The sequence below is a fragment of the Hordeum vulgare genome, chromosome 7H, assembly GCF_904849725.1.
Source record: "Hordeum vulgare subsp. vulgare chromosome 7H, MorexV3_pseudomolecules_assembly, whole genome shotgun sequence".
NCBI lineage: Eukaryota > Viridiplantae > Streptophyta > Magnoliopsida > Poales > Poaceae > Hordeum > Hordeum vulgare.
Window position 1 is genome coordinate 53396473 of NC_058524.1, and position 22687 is coordinate 53419159.

The 22687-nt window shown below is 42.9% G+C and overlaps 2 protein-coding genes across 2 annotated transcripts; one reads left to right on the plus strand and one right to left on the minus strand.

Annotated features, from left to right (window-relative positions):
- Positions 1–19862: 19862 nt before the first annotated feature.
- Positions 19863–20906, plus strand: LOC123408258. The gene is made up of 2 exons (XM_045101408.1): positions 19863–19871; positions 20348–20906. Exons 1-2 carry the CDS (start codon positions 19863–19865, stop codon positions 20783–20785), a joined length of 447 nt encoding a protein of 148 aa, XP_044957343.1. The 3' UTR covers positions 20786–20906.
- A 600-nt stretch (positions 20907–21506) lies between these two features.
- LOC123408259 lies at positions 21507–22356 on the minus strand. Its single transcript, XM_045101409.1, has 5 exons — positions 22273–22356; positions 22184–22240; positions 22004–22099; positions 21822–21903; positions 21507–21559 (listed from the first exon to the last, which is right to left on the minus strand). Exons 1-5 carry the CDS (start codon positions 22354–22356, stop codon positions 21507–21509), a joined length of 372 nt encoding a protein of 123 aa, XP_044957344.1.
- Between the last annotated feature and the right edge of the window lie 331 nt (positions 22357–22687).

Below are 22687 nucleotides of genomic sequence, written 5' to 3' on the forward strand. Positions count from 1 at the left end.
GGTGCTTGTGACCACGGTTGCAAGGATTGTTTACCTTACGCACAGTTCGTTAATGTAGTTGTTCGTTGCTTTGAGTTTACACTTTGGGTGGGGCTCACAACTTAATACCGGCGAGATGTTCTGGATAGATATCTCAAGGTGGATGATTAGTAAGTAGATGCTGATGAATAAACGGTCTACTTGTCTTGGCATACTTCCCATTACTATTGAACCTCTAACTATGAAGTAGCATAATTAGCATTGCGGTGCGTTCATAATTCTGTCAATTGCGCAACTATGATTTGTTTACCCAAGCATAGTGTTGGAATTATGCCCTAGAGGCAATAATAAATATAGTTATTATTATAATTCCTGTATCAAGATAATCGTTTATTATCCATGCTATAATTGTATTGAATGAAGACTTATATACATGTGTGGATACATAGACAAAACACTGTCCCTAGCAAGCCTCTAGTTGGCTAGCCAGTTGATCAAAGATAGTCAGTGTCTTCTGATTATAAACAAGGTGTTGTTGCTTGATAACTGGATCACGTCATTAGGAGAATCACGTGATGGACTAGACCCAAACTAATAGACGTAGCATGTTGATCGTGTCATTTTGTTGCTACTGTTTCCTGCGTGTCAAGTATTTGTTCCTATGACCATGAGATCATATAACTCACTAACACTGGAGGAATACTTTGTGTGTATCAAACGTCGCAACGTAACTGGGTGACTATAAAGATGCTCTACAGGTATCTCCGAAGGTGTTCGTTGAGTTAGTATGGATCGAGACTGGGTTTTGTCACTCCGTGTGACGGAGAGGTATCTCGGGGCCCACTCGGTAATACAACATCGCGCACAAGCCTTGCAAGCAATGTGACTTAGTGTAAGGTGCGGGATCTTGTATTACGGAACGAGTAAAGAGACTTGCCGGTAAACGAGATTGAAATAGGTATGCGGATACTGACGATCGAATCTCGGGCAAGTAACATACCGAAGGACAAAGGGAATGACATACGGGATTATATGAATCCTTGGCACTGATGTTCAAACGATAAGATCTTCGTAGAATATGTAGGATCCAATATGGGCATCCAGGTCCCGTTATTGGATATTGACCGAGGAGTCTCTCGGGTCATGTCTACATAGTTCTCGAACCTGCAGGGTCTGCACACTTAAGGTTCGACGTTGTTTTATGCGTATTTGAGTTATATGGTTGGTTACCGAATGTTGTTCGGAGTCCCAGATAAGATCACGGAAGTCACGAGGGTTTCCGGAATGGTCCGGAAACGAAGATTGATATATAGGATGACCTCATTTGATTACCGGAAGGTTTTCGGAGTTACCGGGAATGTACCGGGAATGACGAATGGGTTCCGGGAGTTCACCGGGGGGGCAACCCACCCCGGGGAAGCCCATAGGCCTTGGGGGTGGCACACCAGCCCTTAGTGGGCTGGTGGGACAGCCCAAGAAGGCCCTATGCGCCATAGGAAGAAAATCAAAGAGAAAAGAAAAAAAAGAGGAGGTGGGAAAAGGGGGACGGACTCCTCCTTCCAAACCTAGTTGGACTCGGTTTGGAAGGGGAGGGTTCCCCCCTTAGGCTCGGCCGACCCCCTTGGGAGTCCTTGGACCCCAAGGCAAGGCTCGCCCTCCTCCCCCTATATATACGGAGGTTTTAGGGCTGATTTGACACAACTTTGCCACGGCAGCCCGACCACATATCTCCACGGTTTTATCTCTAGATCGTGTTTCTGCGGAGCTCGGGTGGAGCCCTGCTGTGATAAGATCACCACCAACCTCTGGAGCGCCGTCACGCTGCCGGAGAAATCATCTACCTCTCCGTCTCTCTTGCTGGATCAAGAAGGCCGAGATCATCGTCTAGCTGTACGTGTGCTGAATGCGGAGGTGCCGTCCGTTCGGCACTAGATCGTGGGACTGATCGCGGGACGGTTCGCGGGGCGGATCGAGGGACGTGAGGACGTTCCACTACATCAACCGCGTTCACTAACGCTTCTGCTGTACGGTCTACAAGGGTACGTAGATCACACATCCCCTCTCGTAGATGGACATCACCATGATAGGTCTTCGTGCGCGTAGGAAATTTTTTCTTTCCCATGCGACGTTCCCCAACAGTGGCATCATGAGCGAGGTTCATGCGTAGATGTCTTCACGAGTAGAACACAAAAAATTTTGTGGGCGGTGATGTGCGTTTTGCTGCCCTCCTTAGACTTTTCTTGGTTCCGCGGTATTGTTGGATCGAAGCGGCTCGGACCGGCATTACTCGTACGCTTACGAGAGACTGGTTTCATCGCTACGAGTAACTCCGTTGCTCAAAGATGACTGGCGGGTGTCAGTTTTTCCAACTTTAGTTGAATCGGATTTGACCGAGGAGGTCCTTGGATGAGGTTAAATAGCAACTCATATATCTCCGTTGTGGTGTTTGCGTAAGTAAGATGCGATCCTACTAGATACCCATGGTCACCACGTAAAACATGCAACAACAAAATTAGAAGACGTCTAACTTGTTTTTGCAGGGTATGCTTGTGATGTGATATGGCCAACGATGTGATGTGATATATTGGATGTATGAGTTGATCATGTTGTAATAGATAATATCGACTTGCACGTCGATGGTACGGCAACCGGCAGGAGCCATAGGGTTGTCTTTATACTAATGTTTGTGCTTGCAGATGCGTTTACTATTTTGCTAGGATGTAGCTTTAGTAGTAATAGCATGAGTAGCACGACAACCCCGATGGTGACACGTTGATGGAGATCATGGTGTGGCGCCGGTGACAAGAAGATCGTGCCGGTGCTTTGGTGATGGAGATCAAGGAGCACGTGATGATGGCCATATCATGTCACTTATGAATTGCATGTGATGTTAATCCTTTTATGCACCTTATTTTGCTTAGAACGACGGTAGCATTATGAGGTGATCTCTCACTAAAATTTTAAGACGAAATTGTGTTCTCCCCGACTGTGCACCGTTGCTACAGTTCGTCGTTTCGAGACACCACGTGATGATCGGGTGTGATAGACTCAACGTTCACATACAACGGGTGCAAAACAGTTGCGCACGCGGAACACTCAGGTTAAGCTTGACGAGCCTAGCATGTGCAGACATGGCCTCGGAACACATGAGACCGAAAGGTCGATCATGAATCATATAGATGATATGATTAGCATGGGGATGCTTACCACTGAAACTATGCTCAACTCACGTGATGATCGGACTTGAGCTAGTGTAAGTGGATCATGAACCACTCAAATGACTAGAGAGATGTACTTTTTGAGTGGGAGTTTAGCGAGTAATTTGATTAAGTTAAACTCTAATTATCTTGAACATAGTCTAAGTCCACTTTGAATATATTTGTGTTGTAGATCATGGCTCACGCGACAGTCAACCTGAATTTTAATACGTTCCTAGAGAAAGCTAAGTTGAAAGATGATGGAAGCAACTTTGTAGACTGGGCTCGTAATCTTAAGCTAATATTACAAGATGGGAAGAAGGATTATGTCCTTAATGCTGCGCTAGGAGATGAACCACCCGCTACGGCTGATCAGGATGTTAAGAACGCTTGGTTAGCACGTAAGGAGGACTACTCAGTAGTTCAATGTGCAGTCTTGTATGGCTTAGAACCGGGACTTCAACGTCGCTTTGAGCGTCATGGAGCATTTGAGATGTTCCAGGAGTTGAAGTTTATCTTTCAGAAGAACGCCCGGATCGAGAGGTATGAGACCTCCGATAAATTCTATGCTTGCAAGATGGAGGAGAACTCGTCTGTCAGTGAACATGTGCTCAAAATGTCTGGGTACTCAAACCGTCTAGCTGAGCTGGGGATTGAACTCCCGCAAGAAGCTATCACTGACAGAATCCTTCAATCACTGCCGCCAAGCTATAAAGGCTTTGTGTTGAACTACAACATGCAAGGGATGAACAAGTCTCCCGGCGAGTTGTTTGCGATGCTGAAAGTCGCAGAGTCTGAACTCCGTAAAGAGCATCAAGTGTTGATGGTGAATAAGACCACTAGTTTCAAGAGAAATGGCAAAGGCAAGAAGGGTAATTCAAAGAAGAGCGGCAAGCCCGTTGCCAATCCGACGAAGAAACCCAAAGCTGGACCTAAGCCTAAAACAGAGTGTTACTATTGCAAGGGTATGGGTCACTGGAAGCGCAATTGCCCCAAGTATCTGGCAGATAAGAAGGCGGCCAAAGAAAAATCAGGTATATTTGATATACATGTTATTGATGTGTACTTAACCGGCTCTCGTAGTAGTGCCTGGGTATTCAATACCGGTTCTGTTGCTCATATTTGCAACTCGAAACAGGAACTGCGGAATAGACGAAGGCTGGCGAAAGATGAAGTGACGATGCGCGTAGGAAATGGTTCCAAGGTTGATGCAATCGCCGTCGGCACAGTTTCACTTCGGTTACCATCAGGATTAGTTATGAACTTGAATCATTGTTATTTAGTGCCTGCGTTGAGCATGAACATTATATCTGGATCTTGTTTATTGCGAGACGGTTACTCTTTTAAGTCAGAGAATAATGGTTGTTCTATTTCTATGAGTAACATCTTTTATGGTCATGCACCCAATGTGAGAGGATTGTTCATATTGAATCTTGATAGTGATACACACATACATAACATTGAGACCAAAAGGTCTTCGTGCGCGTAGGAAAATTTTTGTTTCCCATGCGACGTTCCCCAACACATAGTTGTTTATCGTCTTTTGGGAGAGAGACATCACTAGTGAACATCATGTGACTCCGGTCCATATCACCATCATTGTTTACACCTCCATCATTTACCGCTTTCATTTACTTTTCCATTGCAATCACTATTACTTTCCCGCTTGTGTTTTGATCCTTTGCAAACTACAAGGCCGGAGAAATTGACAACACCTCTGTACTCGTTGGGAGAAAAGTTATTTGTTGTGTGTGCAGGTCCACGTCTTGTGCTAGCACCAGGGTGGAAGACACCTACTTGTTGATCCTAGGAGTACTCCTGGTTCAATAAACCTTACAGTCTCCGTGTAAGGGAAAACTTGCTGCTGACTACATCACAACCTTCCACTTGGGGTAACCAACGGGTGCGAGAAGTATATACATCAACTCGTCATCACCTCGGGTGATCGAATGTAAGGTCCACCTTAGAGACATCAAGGCTCTCCTGGTAAAAGACCTCGTCCTCGAATTCAATCGACGTATCTGGATCATTATGGAATCCGAGATCATCATTACGGGAGTAAGTCTCTTGTTGAGGAGGAGGAACGTTGACTATTTCGATCCAACGTCTCGAGTCCTATTCGAAGAATTTAAAGGTCTAATCAGCAAAGCCGAATATTGTACCTGGATTACAAAAGTATAGATGGACTTACACATTCGATGGGATTATGACTTGAGTAGCCGTCCCTGGTACTTAGGAGGGCAAACCCTTCCTTCTATCCTTTAAAGAGATCAGGCAGGATCGATGCCATTGCTGCCTGATTAGCAGGACCCATCCGTTTGTAGTGGGTCGCGTCGCTCACACCATTGTAATTTCATAAGGGATGTGTCCTTGGATAGAGAGGTTGGAAACATCGAGCAATAGCAGTAGCCATCACGTCAATGATGGGTAGCTTGTTGTGGGCTAGTAACCTCACCTTGGCAGCCACACGCTTCACTTTGGTGCTCTCCTCTTGGGAAGGACTTTTGGACGCCAATTAAACCTTTCCTTTAAAGGGGAATTAGAATATTCGGTTAAAACCCCTCTGGGCTGGATCGAATGGGAGGACATCCTCGATGTAAAACCACTCCAAGGTCCATTCCTCAGAATCCTTCTTTTCAGTCCCAATAGGATACCCCGTCCCTGCTATGCGCCAAACTTTGGCTCCACCGACTTAAAAAATAGTCCCTCCTTGGTTGCATTGGAGGAGGCAGAAATTGTTTCGCCTCAAATTGAAATAGGCATCGCGGCCCAGGAACATCTTGCAAAGGATGACATAGCCCGAAATATGGAGAATGGATCCAGGCATAAGATGATGAAGGTGGATCCCATAAACCTCTAGTAGATCCCGAAAGAAGGGATGAATAGGGAAGCTTGACCTCGACTGAGGAAGGGGACGAAACATACCTGTTGTTCCTTGCATGGAGCTTGCTGCCTCTTGAGCTTGCTTTGGTTTTTCCCTTGAAGAGGAAAGGGTGATGCAGCACAGCAGCAGTAAGTATTTCCCTCAGTTTGAGAACCAAGATATCAATCCAGTAGGAGAATCAAGCCAAGTGTCCAGAGTACCTGCGCAAACACAAACAAGCTTGCACCCAACGCTATAAAGGGGTTGCCAATGCCTTCAAGATTGATTGCAAAATGATATCTGAAGGCGGAAAGTGCAACGAAGTAAAAAGTGTAAGGCTGAAAATATGATGTGAAGTAGACCCGGGGGCCATAGTGTTCACTAGAGGCTTCTCTCAAAATAGCAAATATTACGGTGGGTCACCAAACTATTGTCAAGCAATTGATAGAACCGCGCAAAGTCATGACGATATCTAAGGCAATGATCATACATATAGGCATCACGTCCGAAACAAGCAGACCGATACTTTCTGCATCTACTACTATTACTCCACACATCGACCGCTATCCAGCATGCATCTAGTGTATTGAGTTCATGACGAATAGAGTAACGCCTTAAGCAAGATGACATGATGTAGATGGATAAACTCAAACCAATGATGTAAACCCCATCTTTTTACCCTTGATGGCAACAAAACGATGTGTTCCTCGCTACCACTTCTGTCACTGGGTGAGGTCACCGCACGGTATGAACCCAAAACCAAGCATTTCTCCCATTGCAAGAATCATAGATCAAGTTGGCCAAACAAAACCCAGAACTCGAAGAGAATTACAAGGATATGAAATCATGCATATAAGAGATCAGAAGAAACTCAAATGAGATTCATAGATAATCTGATCATAAATCCACAATTCATCAGATCACGACAAACACACCGCAAAACAAGATTACATCGGATAGATCTCCATGAAGATCATGGAGAACTTTGTATTGAAGATCCAGGAGAGAGAATAAGCCATCTAGCTACTAGCCATGGACCCGAAGATCTATGGTGAACTACTCACGCATCATCGGAGAGGCCATGGTGTTGATGAAGAAGCCCTCCGTATCTGAATCCCCCCTCCGGCAGGGCACCAGAACGTGCCCCAGATGGGATCTTGCGGAGAGAGAAGCTTGCGGCGGCGGAAAAGTATTTTTGTGGATGTCTCTCGCAGTTTTGGATTTTTCGGGAATTTATAGGCGGAAGAGGTAGGGCAGACGAGCCACAGGGGCCCACAAGCCTGCTAAGTGCGGGCCCCCTGCCGCGCCTAGGGGGCTTGTGGCCTCCCCTCGTGGCCTCTCCCTTGGTTCTCACGTCCCCTGCGTATCTTTTGTTTCGGAAAAATCTTTTCGGAAGTTTTATTCCATTTGGACACCGTTTAAAATTCTCCTCTAAAAAGGGTAAAAAAACACGAAAAAAACACGAACTAGCACTTGGCACTGAGTTAATAAGTTAGTCCCAATAAAGATATAAAAGGCATACAAAACATCCAAAGTTTGACAAGATAATAGCATGGAACCATAAAAAATTATAGATACGTTGGAGACGTATCAAGCATCCCCAAGCTTAACTCATGCTCGTCCTCGAGTAGGGAAGTGATAAAAACTGAATTTTTGATGTGGAATGCTACCTAGCATAGTTGTCCTTTGTAACTTCTTTCATATAACATGAATGTTCAGATCCATAAGATTCAAAACAATAGTTTGCTATTGACATGAAAACAATAATACTTCAAGCAAACTAGCAATGTAATTATGAACTTTCGAAATAACAAGGCCAAAGAAAGTTATCCCTACAAAATCATATAGTCTGGCTATGCTCCATCATCCCCACACAACTAATTTAAATCATGCACAACCCCGGTATTGGCCAAGTAATTCTTTTTGCACTCTTAATTTCTCAAACCTTTTTCAACTCTCACGCAATACATGAGCGTGAGCCATGGATATAGCACTATGGTGGAATAGAGTGTGGTGGAGGTTGTGAGACAAAAAGGAGGAGATGGTCACATTGACTCGGCGTATCAAAGGACTATGGAGATGCCCATTAATAGATATCAATGTGAATGAGTAGGGATTGCCATACAATGGATGCACTAGAGCTATAAGTATGTGAAAGCTCAAAAGGAGAACTAGTGGGTGTGCATCCAGCTTGCTTGCTCATGAAGACCTAGGGCAATTTTGAGGAAGCCCATCATTGGAATATACAAGCCAAGTTATAAAATGAAGATTCCCACTAGCATATGGTGGTGAAAAAATGAGAGGCTCTCAATCATGAAGAACATGGTGCTATTATGAAGCACAGGTGTGGAAAGAGATAGTAGCATTGTCCCTTCTCTCTTTTTCTCTTTTTTTGTTTGGGCTCTTTGGCCTCTTTCCATATCTATCTTTTTTTGTGTGTGGGCAACTTTGGCCTATTTTTTTAATTTCCTCACATGGGACAATGCTCTAATAATGATGATCATCACACTTTTATTTACTCACAGCTCAAAGCTTAGAACGATGATGACTCTATAGGAAATGGCTCCGGCGGTGTACCGGGATGTGCAACGATCTAGCTTGGCGTATGATGTTGAAACATCTCGCTAGCTATCTTACGATCATGCGATGGCAATATGAGAGTGACGGCACAAGTCATGAGATGGAACGGTGGGAGTTGCATGGCAATATATCTCGGAATGGCTATGAAAATGCCATAGTAGGTAGGTATGGTGGCTGTTTTGAGGAAGGCATGTGGTGGGTTTGTGCACCGGCGAAAATTGCGCGACACTAGAGAGGCTAGCAAAGGTGGGAGGTGAAAGTGCATCTATACCATGGACTCACATGAGTCATGAAGAACTCACATACTTATTGCGAAAGTTTTTATTAGTAATTGAAACAAAGTGCTAAACGCATACTCCTAGGGGAAGGGTTGGTAGGTGTTAACCATCGCGCGATCCCGACCGCAACACAAAGGATGAGAATCAATAGATCAATTATGCTTCGACTTCGTAACATAGCGGTTCACCATACGTGCATGTTACGGGAATCACTATCTTCAACACAAGTATTTCTAGATTCACAACACCCTACTAACATAACTCTGAATATTACCAAATCCACGTCTCAAAACTAATTGAGAGGAATCAAACTTCTCTTTCTATTCAATGCACATGAAGATGGAAGTTTTATTGTATCCTCTTTGGGTACCTATCACCTTTGGGACTACTTTCATAGCACAAGCCAACTACCAAGTTACGCATCGTCGTGCTCTAAAATATCTAAGTGAAGCACACACAGCAAAATTGTCTAGCTCAAAAGATATAAGTGAAGCACAATGAGTATTCTAGCAAATTCACGATGAGTGCATGTTTCTCTCAAAAGGTGTGCAGCAAGGATGATTGTGACACAACAAAAAGAAAAGACTCCTACGATACAAGACGCTCCAAGCAAAAAACATCATGTGGTGAATAAAAATATAGCTCCAAGTAATGTTACCGATGGATTGAAGACGAAAGAGGGGATGCCCTCCCGGGGCATCCCCAAGCTTAGGCTTTTTGGTGTCCTTGAATTAGGCTTGGGATGCCTTGGGCATCCCCAAGCTTGAGCTCTTTCCACTCTTTATCCCTTTGTCCATGAGAACATCACCCAAAACTTGAAAACTTCACAACACAAAACTTAAACAGAAACTCGTGATATCATTAGCACAAGAAAACGAACTACCACCTCTTTAGGTATTGTAGCAATCTTGTTTTCTATTTATATTGGTGTTAGATTACTGTATTCTCACTTTTCCATGGCTAGTACCCCCCCCCCCCGATACTATCCATAGTTTCATCAAAAGAAGCAACCAACACAAAAAAAACAGAATCTGTCAAAAACAGACCAGTCTGTAGCAATCTGTATACTTCATATACTTCTGGTACCTCAAAAATTCTGAAAACTTACGACAACGTGGGAAAAAGGCATATCAACCAGAAGAGAAAAGAATCAACTCAAAATCTCTTTCTGAATAAAACGAAAAATAATTTCGTGAGCGAAAAGTTTCTGTCTTTTTCTAGCAGGATCAAACAACCATCACCAAACTAGTCATAAAGGTTTTACTTGGCTCAAACACAAAAAGAAACACAAAAAACACAATCATAACAGAATTATGATGGTGTGGACACAACAAAACATAAAGAAAAAGATAAATTCATTGGGTTGCCTCCCAAGAAGTGCTATTTTTTAACGCCCTTAGCTAGGCATAAGGCGATGGAATCACGTATCGTCGTCTTTGGTGCTCAAACCATAAGTAGCCCTCATCATGGATTCATAAGGCAATCTTATTTTATTTCTAGGAAAATGCTCCATGCCCTTCTTTAAAGGAAATTGAAATCTAATATTCCCTTCCTTCATATCGATGATAGCACCAATAGTCCTTAGGAAAGGTCTACCAAGAATGATAGGGCATGTAGGATTGCAATCAATATCAAGCACAATGAAATCCACGGGTACATAGTTCCTATTTGCAATAATAAGAACATCATCGATCCTTCCCATGGGTTTCTTGACAGTAGAATCCGCAAGATGCAAATTAAGAGAGCACTCCTCAATCTCATTAAAGCCTAGAACATCACATAAAGACTTTGGAATCGCGGAAACACTAGCACCCAAAACACACAAAGCATTGCATTCATAGTTTTTGATTTTGATTTTGATAGTAGGTTCCCACTCATCATGAAGCTTTCTAGGAATAGAAACTTCCAACTCAAGTTTCTCTTCAAGAGATTTTATCATAGCATCGATGATATGATCGATAAAGGCCTTGTTTTGGCTCTAAGTGTGTGGAGAGTTTAGCATGGATTGCATCAAGGAAATGCATTCAATCAAGGAGCAACTATCATAATTAAATTCCTTGAAATCCAAAGTAGTAGTTTCATTACTACTCAAAGTTTTGATATCCTCTACTCCACTTTCAATGCTTTTAGCATCAAGATAGATAGACTCCAAATCATTGGGGCGTTTTTCAACCAAAGTGGATTCATATCCAGCCCCATCATCATTACGTTTGACACTATAAAACAAGGATTCAATGGGAGTCACACCAAGCACTTTAAGATCTTCGTGATTCTTATCACGAGAACACGCCTTTTTAAGCCATTCATGTCTAGCATGAATTTGGGCGGTTCTTTCTTTGCTCTCATTCATGGAAACACGCATAGCTTTCAAAGTTTCATCCATATTGATCTTGGGAGGAGCACATCTAACTTTCAAAGCATCAATATCACTAGACATTCTATCAACGCTCTTAGCCAAATCGTCAATTTTGAGTAGTTTTTCCTCTATGGACCCATTGAAAATCTTTTGCGAGTTGATAAACTCTTTGACATTACTCTCTAGATCAGAGGGTAATTTATTGTAATTTCCCTGAGTATTGTTGTAGGAGTTGCCAAAGTTCTTAGAGGGATTACTAGGAAAAGGCCTAGGAACATAGTTTCCTCTAAAAGCATTGTTGTTGCCAAAATTATTCCTACCAACAAAATTAACGCCCAAGCTCGCATTGCTACTCTCAATCAAGGAAGACAAGGGCATATCATTAGGATCTAAAGGAGCACCTTTACTAGCAACCGATTTCATTAACTCATCCATCTTAGCACTCAACGAGTTAATTTCTTCTATAGCGTGTACCTTTTTACTAGTAGGTGACCTTTCAGTGTGCCACTGAGAGTAGTTTGTCAATATTTTATCTAGGAGTTTTGTCGCTTCTCCTAATGTGCTTTCCATGAACGTTCCACCTGAGGCGGAGTCCAAGATATTTCTAGAAGCAAAATTCAAACCAGCGTAGAAGATTTGTATAATCATCCAAAGACTCAAGCCATGAGCAGGACAATTTCTAATCATCAATTTCATTCTCTCCCAAGATTGTGCAACATGTTCATGATAAAGTTGCTTAAAATTCATGATATCATTATGGAGAGAGATAATCTTAGCCGGCGGAAAATACTTGGATATATAAGCATCTTTGCACTTGTTCCAAGAATCAATACTATTTTTGGGCAAAGATGAAAACCAAGTTTTTGCTCGATCTCGCAACAAGAACGGAAAAGGCTTCAATTTAATCACATCATTATCCACATCTTTCTTCTTTTGCATATCGCAAAGCTCAATGAAGGTATTAAGATGGGATGCGGCATCTTCACTAGGAAGGCTGAGAATTTCTCTTTCATAACAAGATTCAACAAAAAGCAGCATTGATTTCGTATGATTCCGCACTAGTGGCGGGAGCAATCGGAGTACTAATAAAATCATTATTATTAGTATTCGAGAAGTCACAAAGTTTGGTGTTTTCAGTCATGGTGACTTCAGCAAGCAAACAAGCACACCAGCGAACAGAAAGCAAACGAGATAAAAGGGCGAACGAAAAAGGCAAACGAAAAAGGCAATCCTCGATGTAAAACCACTCCAAGGTCCATTCCTCAGAATCCTTATTTTCAGTCCCAGTAGGATACCCCGTCCCTGCTATGCGCCACACTTCGGCTCCGCCGACTTAAAAAATAGTCCCTCCTCAGTTGCAGGGGACGAGGCAGAAATTTTTTCTCCACAAATTGAAATAGGCATCGCGGCCCAGGAACATCTTGCAAAGGATGACATAGTCCGAAATATGGAGAATGGATCGAGGTGTAAGATGATGAAGCTGGATCCCATAAACCTCTAGTAGATCCCAAAAGAAGGGATGAATAGGGAAGCCTAGACCTCGAATGAGGAAGGGGACGAAACATACCCGCTGTTCCTTGCATGGAGGTTGCTGCCTCTTTAACTTGCGTTGGTTTTTCCCTTGAAGAGGAAAGGGTGATGCAACACAGTAGCAGTAAGTATTTCCCTTAGTTTTGAGAACCAAGGTATCAATCCAGTAGGAGAATCAAGCCAAGTGTCCAGAGTACCTGCACAAACACAAACAAGCTTGCACCCAATGCTATAAAGGGATAAACTCAAACCAATGATGTAAACCCCATCTTTTTACCCTTGATGGCAACAACATGATGCGTGCCTCGCTACCCCTTCTGTCACTGGGTGAGGTCACCGCACGGTATGAACCCAAAACCAAGCACTTCTCCCATTGCAAGAATCATAGATCAAGTTGGCCAAACAAAACCCACAACTCGAAGAGAATTACAAGGATATGAAATCATGCATATAAGAGATCAGAAGAAACTCAAATAAGATTCATAGATAATGTGATCATAAATCCACAATTCATCATATCTCGACAAACACACCGCAAAAGAAGATTACATCGGATAGATCTCCATGAAGATCATGGAGAACTTTGTATTGAAGATTCAAGAGAGAGAAGAAGCCATCTAGCTACTAGCTATGGAACCGAAGGTCTATGGTGAACTACTCACGCATCATCGGAGAAGCCATGGTGTTGATGAAGAAGCCCTCTGTATCCGAACCCCCCCTCCGGCAGGGCACCAGAACGTGCCTCAGATGGGATCTTGCGGAGACAGAAGCTTGCGGCAGCGGAAAAGTATTTTCGTGGATCTCTCTTTGCAATCAATCTCACTTTGCAATCAATCTTGAAGGGATTGACAACCCCTTTATAGCGTTGGGCGCAAGCTCTTTGTGTTTGTGCAGGTACTCTGGACTTGACGAGATTCTCCTACTTGATTGATACCTTGGTTCTCAAACTGAGGGAAATACTTACTGCTCCTGTGCTCCATCACCCTTTCCTCTTCAAGGAAAAAACCGATGCAAGCAAGAGAAGTAGCAAGAAGAATTCCTGGCGTTGCAGGGGAAGGACTTTTGTTGTCGTAGCAGGGCCCCACAAGCCTGCTAGGCGCGGGCCCCCCTGGCCGCGCCTAGTGGGCTTGTGGCCTCCCCTGGTGGCCTCTACCTTGGTTCTCACATCCCCTGCGTATCATTTGTTTCGGAAAAAAAATATTTTCGGAAGTTTTATTCCGTTTGGACACCGTTTAAAATTCTCCTCTGAAAAGGGTCAAAAACACGGAAAAAACAGGAACAGACATTTGGCACTGAGTTAATAAGTTAGTCCCAAAAAAGATATAAAAGGCATACAAAACATCCAACGTTTGGCAAGATAATAGCATGGAACCATCAAAAATTATAGATACGTTGGAGACGTATCAAAGCTTGGAAGTTCTGTGCTAAAGCCTCACCATCCATGGAAGTTAATCCTCGCCAGGTGGATGTCAGATCTGAATCAGGAAGGTATCCTTGCGTTTCAAGGATGCTTAATTGCAGAATAGAAACTAAACAACTCGCCCAGTCCCCTTGGAGGGGGGCCATGAGGGCATGAGGAAGAACTTGGAGCGCTTGCCATGGCTCTCTGGTTTGTTTCTCTTGGCGGTTGGAGAATGGGATGTGCCATTCGTGGCATGCCCAGCCTTTTTAACACGCATTTTTTTCTGACCCGTGAAGGGCATTTTTGTAAAAAAATGTTGGATCATTTGCCTCCCGTGTAACACCCAAGATGCGATTCTAACCTTATTTTGGCACGATCGCCTCGACAGGGATAGAAGCGGAGCTCGTCGTTTGATACTCCCATTTTTGGGCTGTTATTTCACTTCACGGTACAATACTTATGCCTTTTCTCTCTTATTTTGCAAGGTTTACATGAAGAGGGAGAATGCCGGCAGCTGGAATTCTGGCCTGAAAAAGGAGCAAGTTTGAGATGCCTATTCCGCGCAACTCCAAAAGCCCTGAAAATCAACGTGGATTTTTTTGGGAATATATAAAAAATACTGGGCCGAAGAAGTGCGAGAGGAGAGCAACCAGGGGGCTACAAGCCTGGTAAGCGCGGCCACCCCCCTGGTCGCGCCTAGGGGGCTTGTGGGCTCCCTGCTGGCCCACTGGCTCCCCTCTTCTGCTATATGAAGGGTTTCATTCTGAAAAAAATTCAGGAGGAGGCTTTTTGGAGGATTCGCCGCCGCCATGAGGCGGAACTTGAGCAGAACCAATCTAGAGCTCCGGCAGGACGATCCTGCCGCGAAAATTCCCTCCCGGAGGGGGAAATCGTCACCATCGTCATCACCAACACTCCTCTCATCGAAGGGGACTCGTCACCATCAACATATTCATCAGCACCATCTCATCTCCAAACCCTAGCTCATCTCTTGTAACCAATCTCCGTCTCGCGACTCCGATTGGTACTTGTAAGGTTGCTAGTAGTGTTAATTACTCTTTGTAGTTGATGCTAGTTGGATTATTTGATGGAAGAGTTTATGTTCAGATCCTTGATTCTACTCATTACCTCTGTGGTCATGAATATGATTATTCTTTGTGAGTAGTTACTTTTGTTCCTGAGGACATGGGATAAGTCATGCTAATAGTAGTCATGTGAATTTGGTATTCGTTCGATATTTTGATGTGTTGTATGTTGTTTTTCCTCTAGTGGTGTTATGTGAACGTAGACTACATAACACTTCACCATTATTTGGACGTAGAGGAAGGCATTAGGAAGTAGTAAGTAGATGATGGGTTGCTCGAGTGACAGAAGCTTAAACCCTAGTTTATGCGTTGCTTCGTAAGGGGCTGATTTGGATCCACTAGTTTATTGCTATGGTTAGACTTTGTCTTAATTCTTCTTTCGTAGTTGCAGATTCTTGCGAGAGGGGTTAATCATAAGTGGGATGCTTGTCCAAGTAAGGGCAGTACCCAAGCGCCGGTCCACCCACATATCAAACTATCAAAGTAACGAACGCGAATCATATGAACACATATTCCCGTGTGTCCTCAGGAGCGTTTTTCCTCCTATAAGACTTTGTCCAGGCTTGTCCCTTGCTACAAAAGGGATTGGGCCACTTTGCTGCACCGTTGTTACTTTTGTTACTTGTTGCTTGCTACGAATCATCTCACCACACAACTACTTGTTACCGATAATTTCAGTGCTTGCAGATATTACCTTGCTGAAAACCACTTGTCAGATCCTTCTGCTCCTCGTTGGGTTTGACACTCTTACTTATCGAAAGAACTACAATAGATCCCCTATACTTGTGGGTCATCAAGACTCTTTTCTGGCGCCGTTGTAGGGGAGTGAAGCGCCTTTGGTAACTGGAACTTGGTAAGGAAACATTCATATAGTGTGCTGTAATTTATTGTCACTTGTCACTATGGAAACTAATCCTTTGAGGGGCTTGTTCGGGGTATCTTCACCTCGAGCGGAAGCACAAAGAGTTGCTCCTCAAACTTCTGCACCTACTGAAAATATTTGCTTTGAATTCCCTTCGGGTATGCTTGAGAAACTGCTGGCTAATCCTTTTACAGGAGATGGTACATCACATCCAGACTTGCATCTAATCTATGTAGATGAAGTTTGTGGTTTATTTAAGCTTGCAGGTTTGCCCGAGGATGAGGTCAAGAAGAAGATCTTTCCCTTATCTTTGAGGGATAAGGCGTTGACATGGTATAGGCTATGTGATGATACTGGATCATGGAACTACAATCGGTTGAAATTGGAATTTCATCAAAAGTATTATCCTATGCATCTAGTACATCGTGATCGGAATTATATTTATAATTTTTGGCCTCATGACAGAGAAAGCATCGCTCAAGCTTGGGGGAGGCTTAAATCAATGTTATATTCATGCCCCAACCATGAGCTCTCGAGAGAAATTATCATTCAGAACTTCTATGCTCGACTTTCTCATGATGATCGCACCATGCTTGACACTTCTTGTACCGGTTCTTTTATGAAGAGAGATATTGACTTCAAATGGAATTTATTGGAGAGAATTAAACACAACTCTGAAGATTGGGAGCTTGATGAAGGTAAGGAGTCAGGTATGAATTTCAAGTTTGATTGCGTTAAATCCTTTGTTGAAACAAATACTTTTTGTGATTTTAGCGCTAAGTATGGACTTGACTCTGAAATAGTAGCTTCATTGTGTGAATCATTTGCTGCTCATATTGATCTCCCCAAAGAGAAGTGGTTTAAATATCATCCTCCTTTAGAAGTCAATGTAGTTAAACCCAATCCAGTTGAAGAGAAAGTAATTGCCTATAATGATCCTATTGTTCCCAGTGCTAACATTGAGAAACCATATTTCCCTTTTAGGATAAAGGTCATTCTAAAGCTTCAACTGTGATACGTAGAGGCTACATTAGAACACCTACATCCCCTGAGAAAATTAGAGTTGAACCTAGCATTGCTATTATCAAAGATCTCTTGTCCAATGATGTTGAGGGACATAATATTCACTTCTGTGAAGATGCTGCTAGAATTGCTAAACCTCACGCTAGAGAGAAACATAGGCCTGTTGTTGGCACGCATGTTGTTTCTGTTAAGATAGGAGATCATTGTTATCATGGTTTATGTGACGTGGGTGCTAGTGTTAGTGCAATACCTCAATCCTTATATGATGAAATTAAAGACGAGATTGCACGTGTCACTACTAGGAAAAGGCCTGCTAGTGGCGCACGTGTTTTGACTACTAATGGCGCACTACAGGTGCGCCACTAGCATCACGCCATTAGAATTTTTTACTAATGGCGCACCACAGGTGTGCCATTAGTATCTGGTATACTAATGGCACACCAGGCAGTGCGCCATTAGTATAGCTAGTGGTGCGCCATTAGTATCTGGTATACTAATGGCGCACCAGGCATAGTATAGATCATGGTGCGCCATTAGTATCTGGTATACTAATGGAGCACCAGGCAGTGCGCCATTAGTATAGCTCATGGTGCGCCATTAGTATGCCTCCCAGGGCCATATTTACCCATGTGCTCTGGCTTACTAATGGCGCACTAGTTGACGATGCGCCACTAGTGTGCTTTTTGCAGTGCGCCACTAAAGTGTTCGGTGGTGCGCCACTAGTATGAATAGGTATTATTTTTTTCTGATATTTGCACAGATTACAAAACATATTATTGCACAAAATATAGAGAGCACAACATAAAAACAACAGATTTATCGAATACAATAGAAGATTAGTCTCCGAATACAATTCATCATATTAGTCTCCGAATACAATTCATCATATTAGTCTCCGAATACAATTCATCAATAATGCTAGAAAAGGGTACTATATAAACACTCTTATATTTCTTCCATAGCGAGAGACAAATGAGACAACAAACAACAAGCAAGCAGGCCAGAGACAATTTGGCATGATATGCAACCTGAGAGCGACAAAAACAAAGCATGGATTCCATTGGTGAACTATGAGGTGCAGCTCGTCAGGAAGGGCCGAAGGGCTCGGAGATGCTTTTGCTCCTGCTACCGCAAGCTTCCGGTCCTCTATGGGAGGCCGAGGCGCCGCATCAAGGGCCAACAATAGGACGCATGTGGAGCCCATGACAACCTTAATGGGTACATACAAGAAACTGAGTTACATCAGTTTTAGTTTTAAGTCAACAACACAACAAACAAATAATTGAGAGCTTACAATAGGCAAGTAAGGTGTACACAAAAGGAACTGAAGTTGTGTTGATAAAATAACTTAAGACGCCCAAACATATGGAAAACCATTTATAACTAACAACTCGTGTGCATTCTTGTACATTTGATAGTTAACTTAAAATAATTTATCTTTGCCGGAAAAGACACAAATTAGTGTAGTAGCATCAATTTGGTAGTGAGTGGTAATACTATACACTACATGTTATTATTGGTAGTTTAAATGTTTAATCCATTTAAAATAAGCACTACATGCCATTTGCATCATCAGTATTCCACAACACAAATACTGCTAGCCAGTATAAGCACAATGAAAACCAAACTAAAACAAGAAAATCTAGACAACCCAGAAAATCAAGAAGCAAAGCAATAGAAATCAAAATAATGGCACTATAAAAGTATAAATTGTGGCGCAACAAAACGTTGGTAACAAAGGTCTTAACATAAACAGGCGAACATGCAACCCCAATAATTCCAATTGCATACTCTAGTCTGCATGCGTGGAGATAGCCTGATGGTTGAGAACAAATGCAATGCTTGACCTTTTAGGTATATTGGTCAAGAATGCATAAATGGCAATGCTAATTACATAGTCATACTGATGACGTTATCATCATCTCATTTTGATATTCGCGGGCAGATTACTAAGCCTAGCATGCATAAGTACATACATGGTTCATATTTCACAATAGAATTAATAAAAAAGATGATAAAGAACTCTAATGATAATTGACTTGACAGATCTATGCAAAGAAGTGAGAACGGTGCAAGAAATAAAATCTGCTGCAAGATGGTAAAAAATACAAGTGGCGTGTAGAGGAATTATTAAGAATGTTTGCAGAGCAAATAATAAGCTGAGATAAATCTATCCAGATGTAGTTTCCATTAACTGTCTGGAGAGAGAAGGTTTGAAAAGACAATGGTATTATGAAAATACATTCTTTTGTGACAAATGGAGCATTGTCTCCGCGCCATCTGCCATTGATGGTACACCTGGAAACAACTCTGCTCGGCAGCACAACCATGGTGGTTCCGTGCTGCTTGTACGCCAAGCTTCTCGGCCATACAATCTGAGCCGTACACAACGAGCACATCAACACGATGGTCCAATAAAACAATACATTATGTAAAGCAACACTACAGAAAAAACTCACGGAGAATGGCTGACAGATCTCACAGAGAATGTTGAGATCCATCTTGGTGTGACCTTTTGTCAAGGACAATGATGACGGCACCATGGACCACCGCTTCATCGGCATTGCAGCCTGCTGCGGCTGCTGCTCGCTTCCCAACACCACGTCTGCTACTCATGTTCGCAAGTAGAAACTGAAAAGCAAAAAAATTGGTTTGCACAAACAAATCAAGTAATGAAAAAGCTCAGCTACCGCGACCATAACCTCACATGAGTTATGTACACCCACATACAAAATGATTTGATCAGTCTACCATTGTAAAGATATAGCTAGAAATTATAATATCTTCTATCATTCCAACCGAGTAACTGAAGGCTAAAACCTGGAATTACAGTTAAATATTAGGAAGAGTACCTCGATAAACTAAAGATAGTTCAATCATACACATTAAATCTGCACATGGATTTTTTTAATGGAACACTACATTTTTGAATTCTGAGTTCTACCAATTTATAAATTCATTTCTCCATTTCTCCTTGCATTATCCCCCCCCCCCTCATTTTGAAGGCTTGTCCTCACTTTCTACCTTTTTTCCTGATCAATCCGTATTAACTTGGCTCACAACATTATAAGGCAATAAAAGCTTGTTTGTGCACAAGTTTATCTGCCTTGCAAAGGAAACATATATCTAATGTTTAACAGTTACCTTCTCTTTTGGCTAACTGATTGAATTTTGTTATCTGTTTTTATGTAGGTAACTAAAAAGAAAGACTTGAGTGATTTTTACTTTGGGCTTGCTAAGAATGTTGCTTTGGGTGCACGGACACATGACAGTACAGAAATTGCAGAACCTGAAAAGTTGGAAAATAAAGGAGAAGATGTTCAACCTAGCAAGTCTGATGCCGAAGGATCCGGTCATTCTCCTAAGCGCACGAGGGAATCCAGTGTAGGATCAGACAAGGCTCATGAAAGTAGAAGTGTGGTAGAACCTGCAACTACTGGATCAAAAGATTCAACAGCTGCTAGATCTATTGAGAAAGAGGCAGATGTTTCCACATCTGCTTCACAAGCTCTCCAGAATGCTCAACCAGCGCCAATCACTGACGAGCACTATAAGAGGAGTAATGATGCACTTGCTGCTGCTAGAGAACGAGCACTGGCTCGTAAGAGAGCGAAGGAGCAGCAAATATGAAGTAAGATGCAGATATAATCGTAACATGCCAAAGCTCAGGGCTGTGTAATACACTTGACCTTTGTTTTCACCCTGCAGCATTTTCAGTTGATGATGCACATATCTCTCTTGCATAAATATAATCCTCTGGCTGCTGTGTGATGATTGAGCTTCTATGGTCAAAATATCTGTATATCGACATTCAGCTTCTATGGCCATTCTGCTATGTATAATCAGGAGATGCGAGGTTAATGGAGCCCATTGTATTTACTGAATATTTGTGCTCCAAAAAAGAGAAATACCTTGGATGCAAATATGTGATCGAAAACTTTCAGATAATCCATTTTGCCAAGTAGAGAAAGATTGAAATTTTATCCGCAATGACAGTGGTGTAGAGGACAGGGCTGTGCATGCTTGGTTAGGCTGAATATTTTTCTTCACCTGCATAAATAAGATTTTTTTGTGCCAAGATAGCATCACTGAGAGCCTCCAAGTTTCCATATATAGATAAATATTTATACATTTTTATTTGCATATAAGTAAACACATAGCTTAAGCTTTCAAGGTAGCATCACTGTGTGTCTTCTATATTATATGTCCACCTTTTTGTTCTCTATTTCTACTGATCAGTTTTGACAACTGATATATGTACCATGAGTCGATGGGAGATAAAACGAAATTCAATTGAAGAAATACACGTTCAATGGTATGAGATCTATATTACATACCCAAAAGTATAGCTCTACGAGGATATTGTTTGCTTGAGTGCAACTATCTGAAGCAAAACATGAGGAACTGCATTAAGGTTTAGCCATTCATATCATATTACTGTATGTCAACAGAATTTGTAACATAAGTACGGTGCTGATTGCTCCTATGTTGTGGAGTAAATAGCTTCAGTCTTCCACCATTAAGAAAATTACAACCACACTACCCTGCTATTTGATACATCTAAGAAAGTATATCAATCCGGTATTTCGTATTCTTTTCTTTTTGCAACAATATATCAACTCCTGCTCATTGCTTTTTGTTCCTATATAATAGAGGGGACACATACAGGTAACAAATAATTCTATCTTCTGAGACGGAGTAATTAATACTTGTGTCTCCACAGACCATACATAATTAGAAATAAGATCCTGCAATCTCCAAACATTATTTCACTGTTTAAAACCAGAAACACGCAGGCACCCCAATAAGGAGAACAAATGTGGTGCTAGAAATAAGTCAGAGACTAACCATGAGGATTCTTATCTCATCAAGAAGTGCATGGCCCCTTTCTTCTGCTTGGCGTCGGGCTGTCTCAACAGAAATCACCAAGTCACCTAGTTGCAGCTGTTGAACCAAAGGCAACAAGTGAATACTAAGATCTGACAGAAACATTCCTAACAAATAAACTAGTTCAACAGGACGTCTTACAATGGGGATCTGGAGCCCTGGGATATGCTGCGACATTGACAGAACGTCGGCGCCGATCTGTACGCTGAGCTCCCCGGGATGAGGGGGTCGTCGGGGAGGGCTTCTTCGATGCCAATCTGCACGCTGAGCTCGCCGGGGCCCTTCCGCCTGGCTCTCCTCCGCCTCGGAAACATCGTCTGCGCCGAGCCACGCCGCCGTCGTTTGGATATGGGCTAGGAGAGGGGAGGGGCGGACGGCATACGTACGTGGGCTTGGGCCTCGACGGAGGGGACGTGGAAGGCGTCGAGCGCGGAGGCGGCGGTGCAGGCGGCGACGAGGAGGAGCGGCGTCTCCGTGGACGAGGGCGAGGGCAGAGGAGAGGCGTCTCCGTGGATGAGGGTGGGGGAGCGCGAGGGTGGGGGCGGGGGTGAGCGGCCTCTCCATGGACGAGGGCGAGGGCAGAGGAGCGCGAGGGTGGGGGAGGGGGTGCACGGCGTCTCCATGGACGAGGGTGGGGGAGGGGGA

Coding starts and splice junctions, on each gene's coding strand:
- LOC123408259 (XM_045101409.1), bottom strand. CDS start 22,356: ATGTTTCCGAGGCGGAGGAGAGCCAGGCGGAAGGGCCCCGGCGAGCTC. Junction 22,241..22,272: donor TCGAAGAAGCCCTCCCCGAC/GACCCCCTCATC, acceptor CTCAGCGTACAG/ATCGGCGCCGACGTTCTGTC. Junction 21,904..22,003: donor ATGAGATAAGAATCCTCATG/GTTAGTCTCTGA, acceptor TGGAGATTGCAG/GATCTTATTTCTAATTATGT.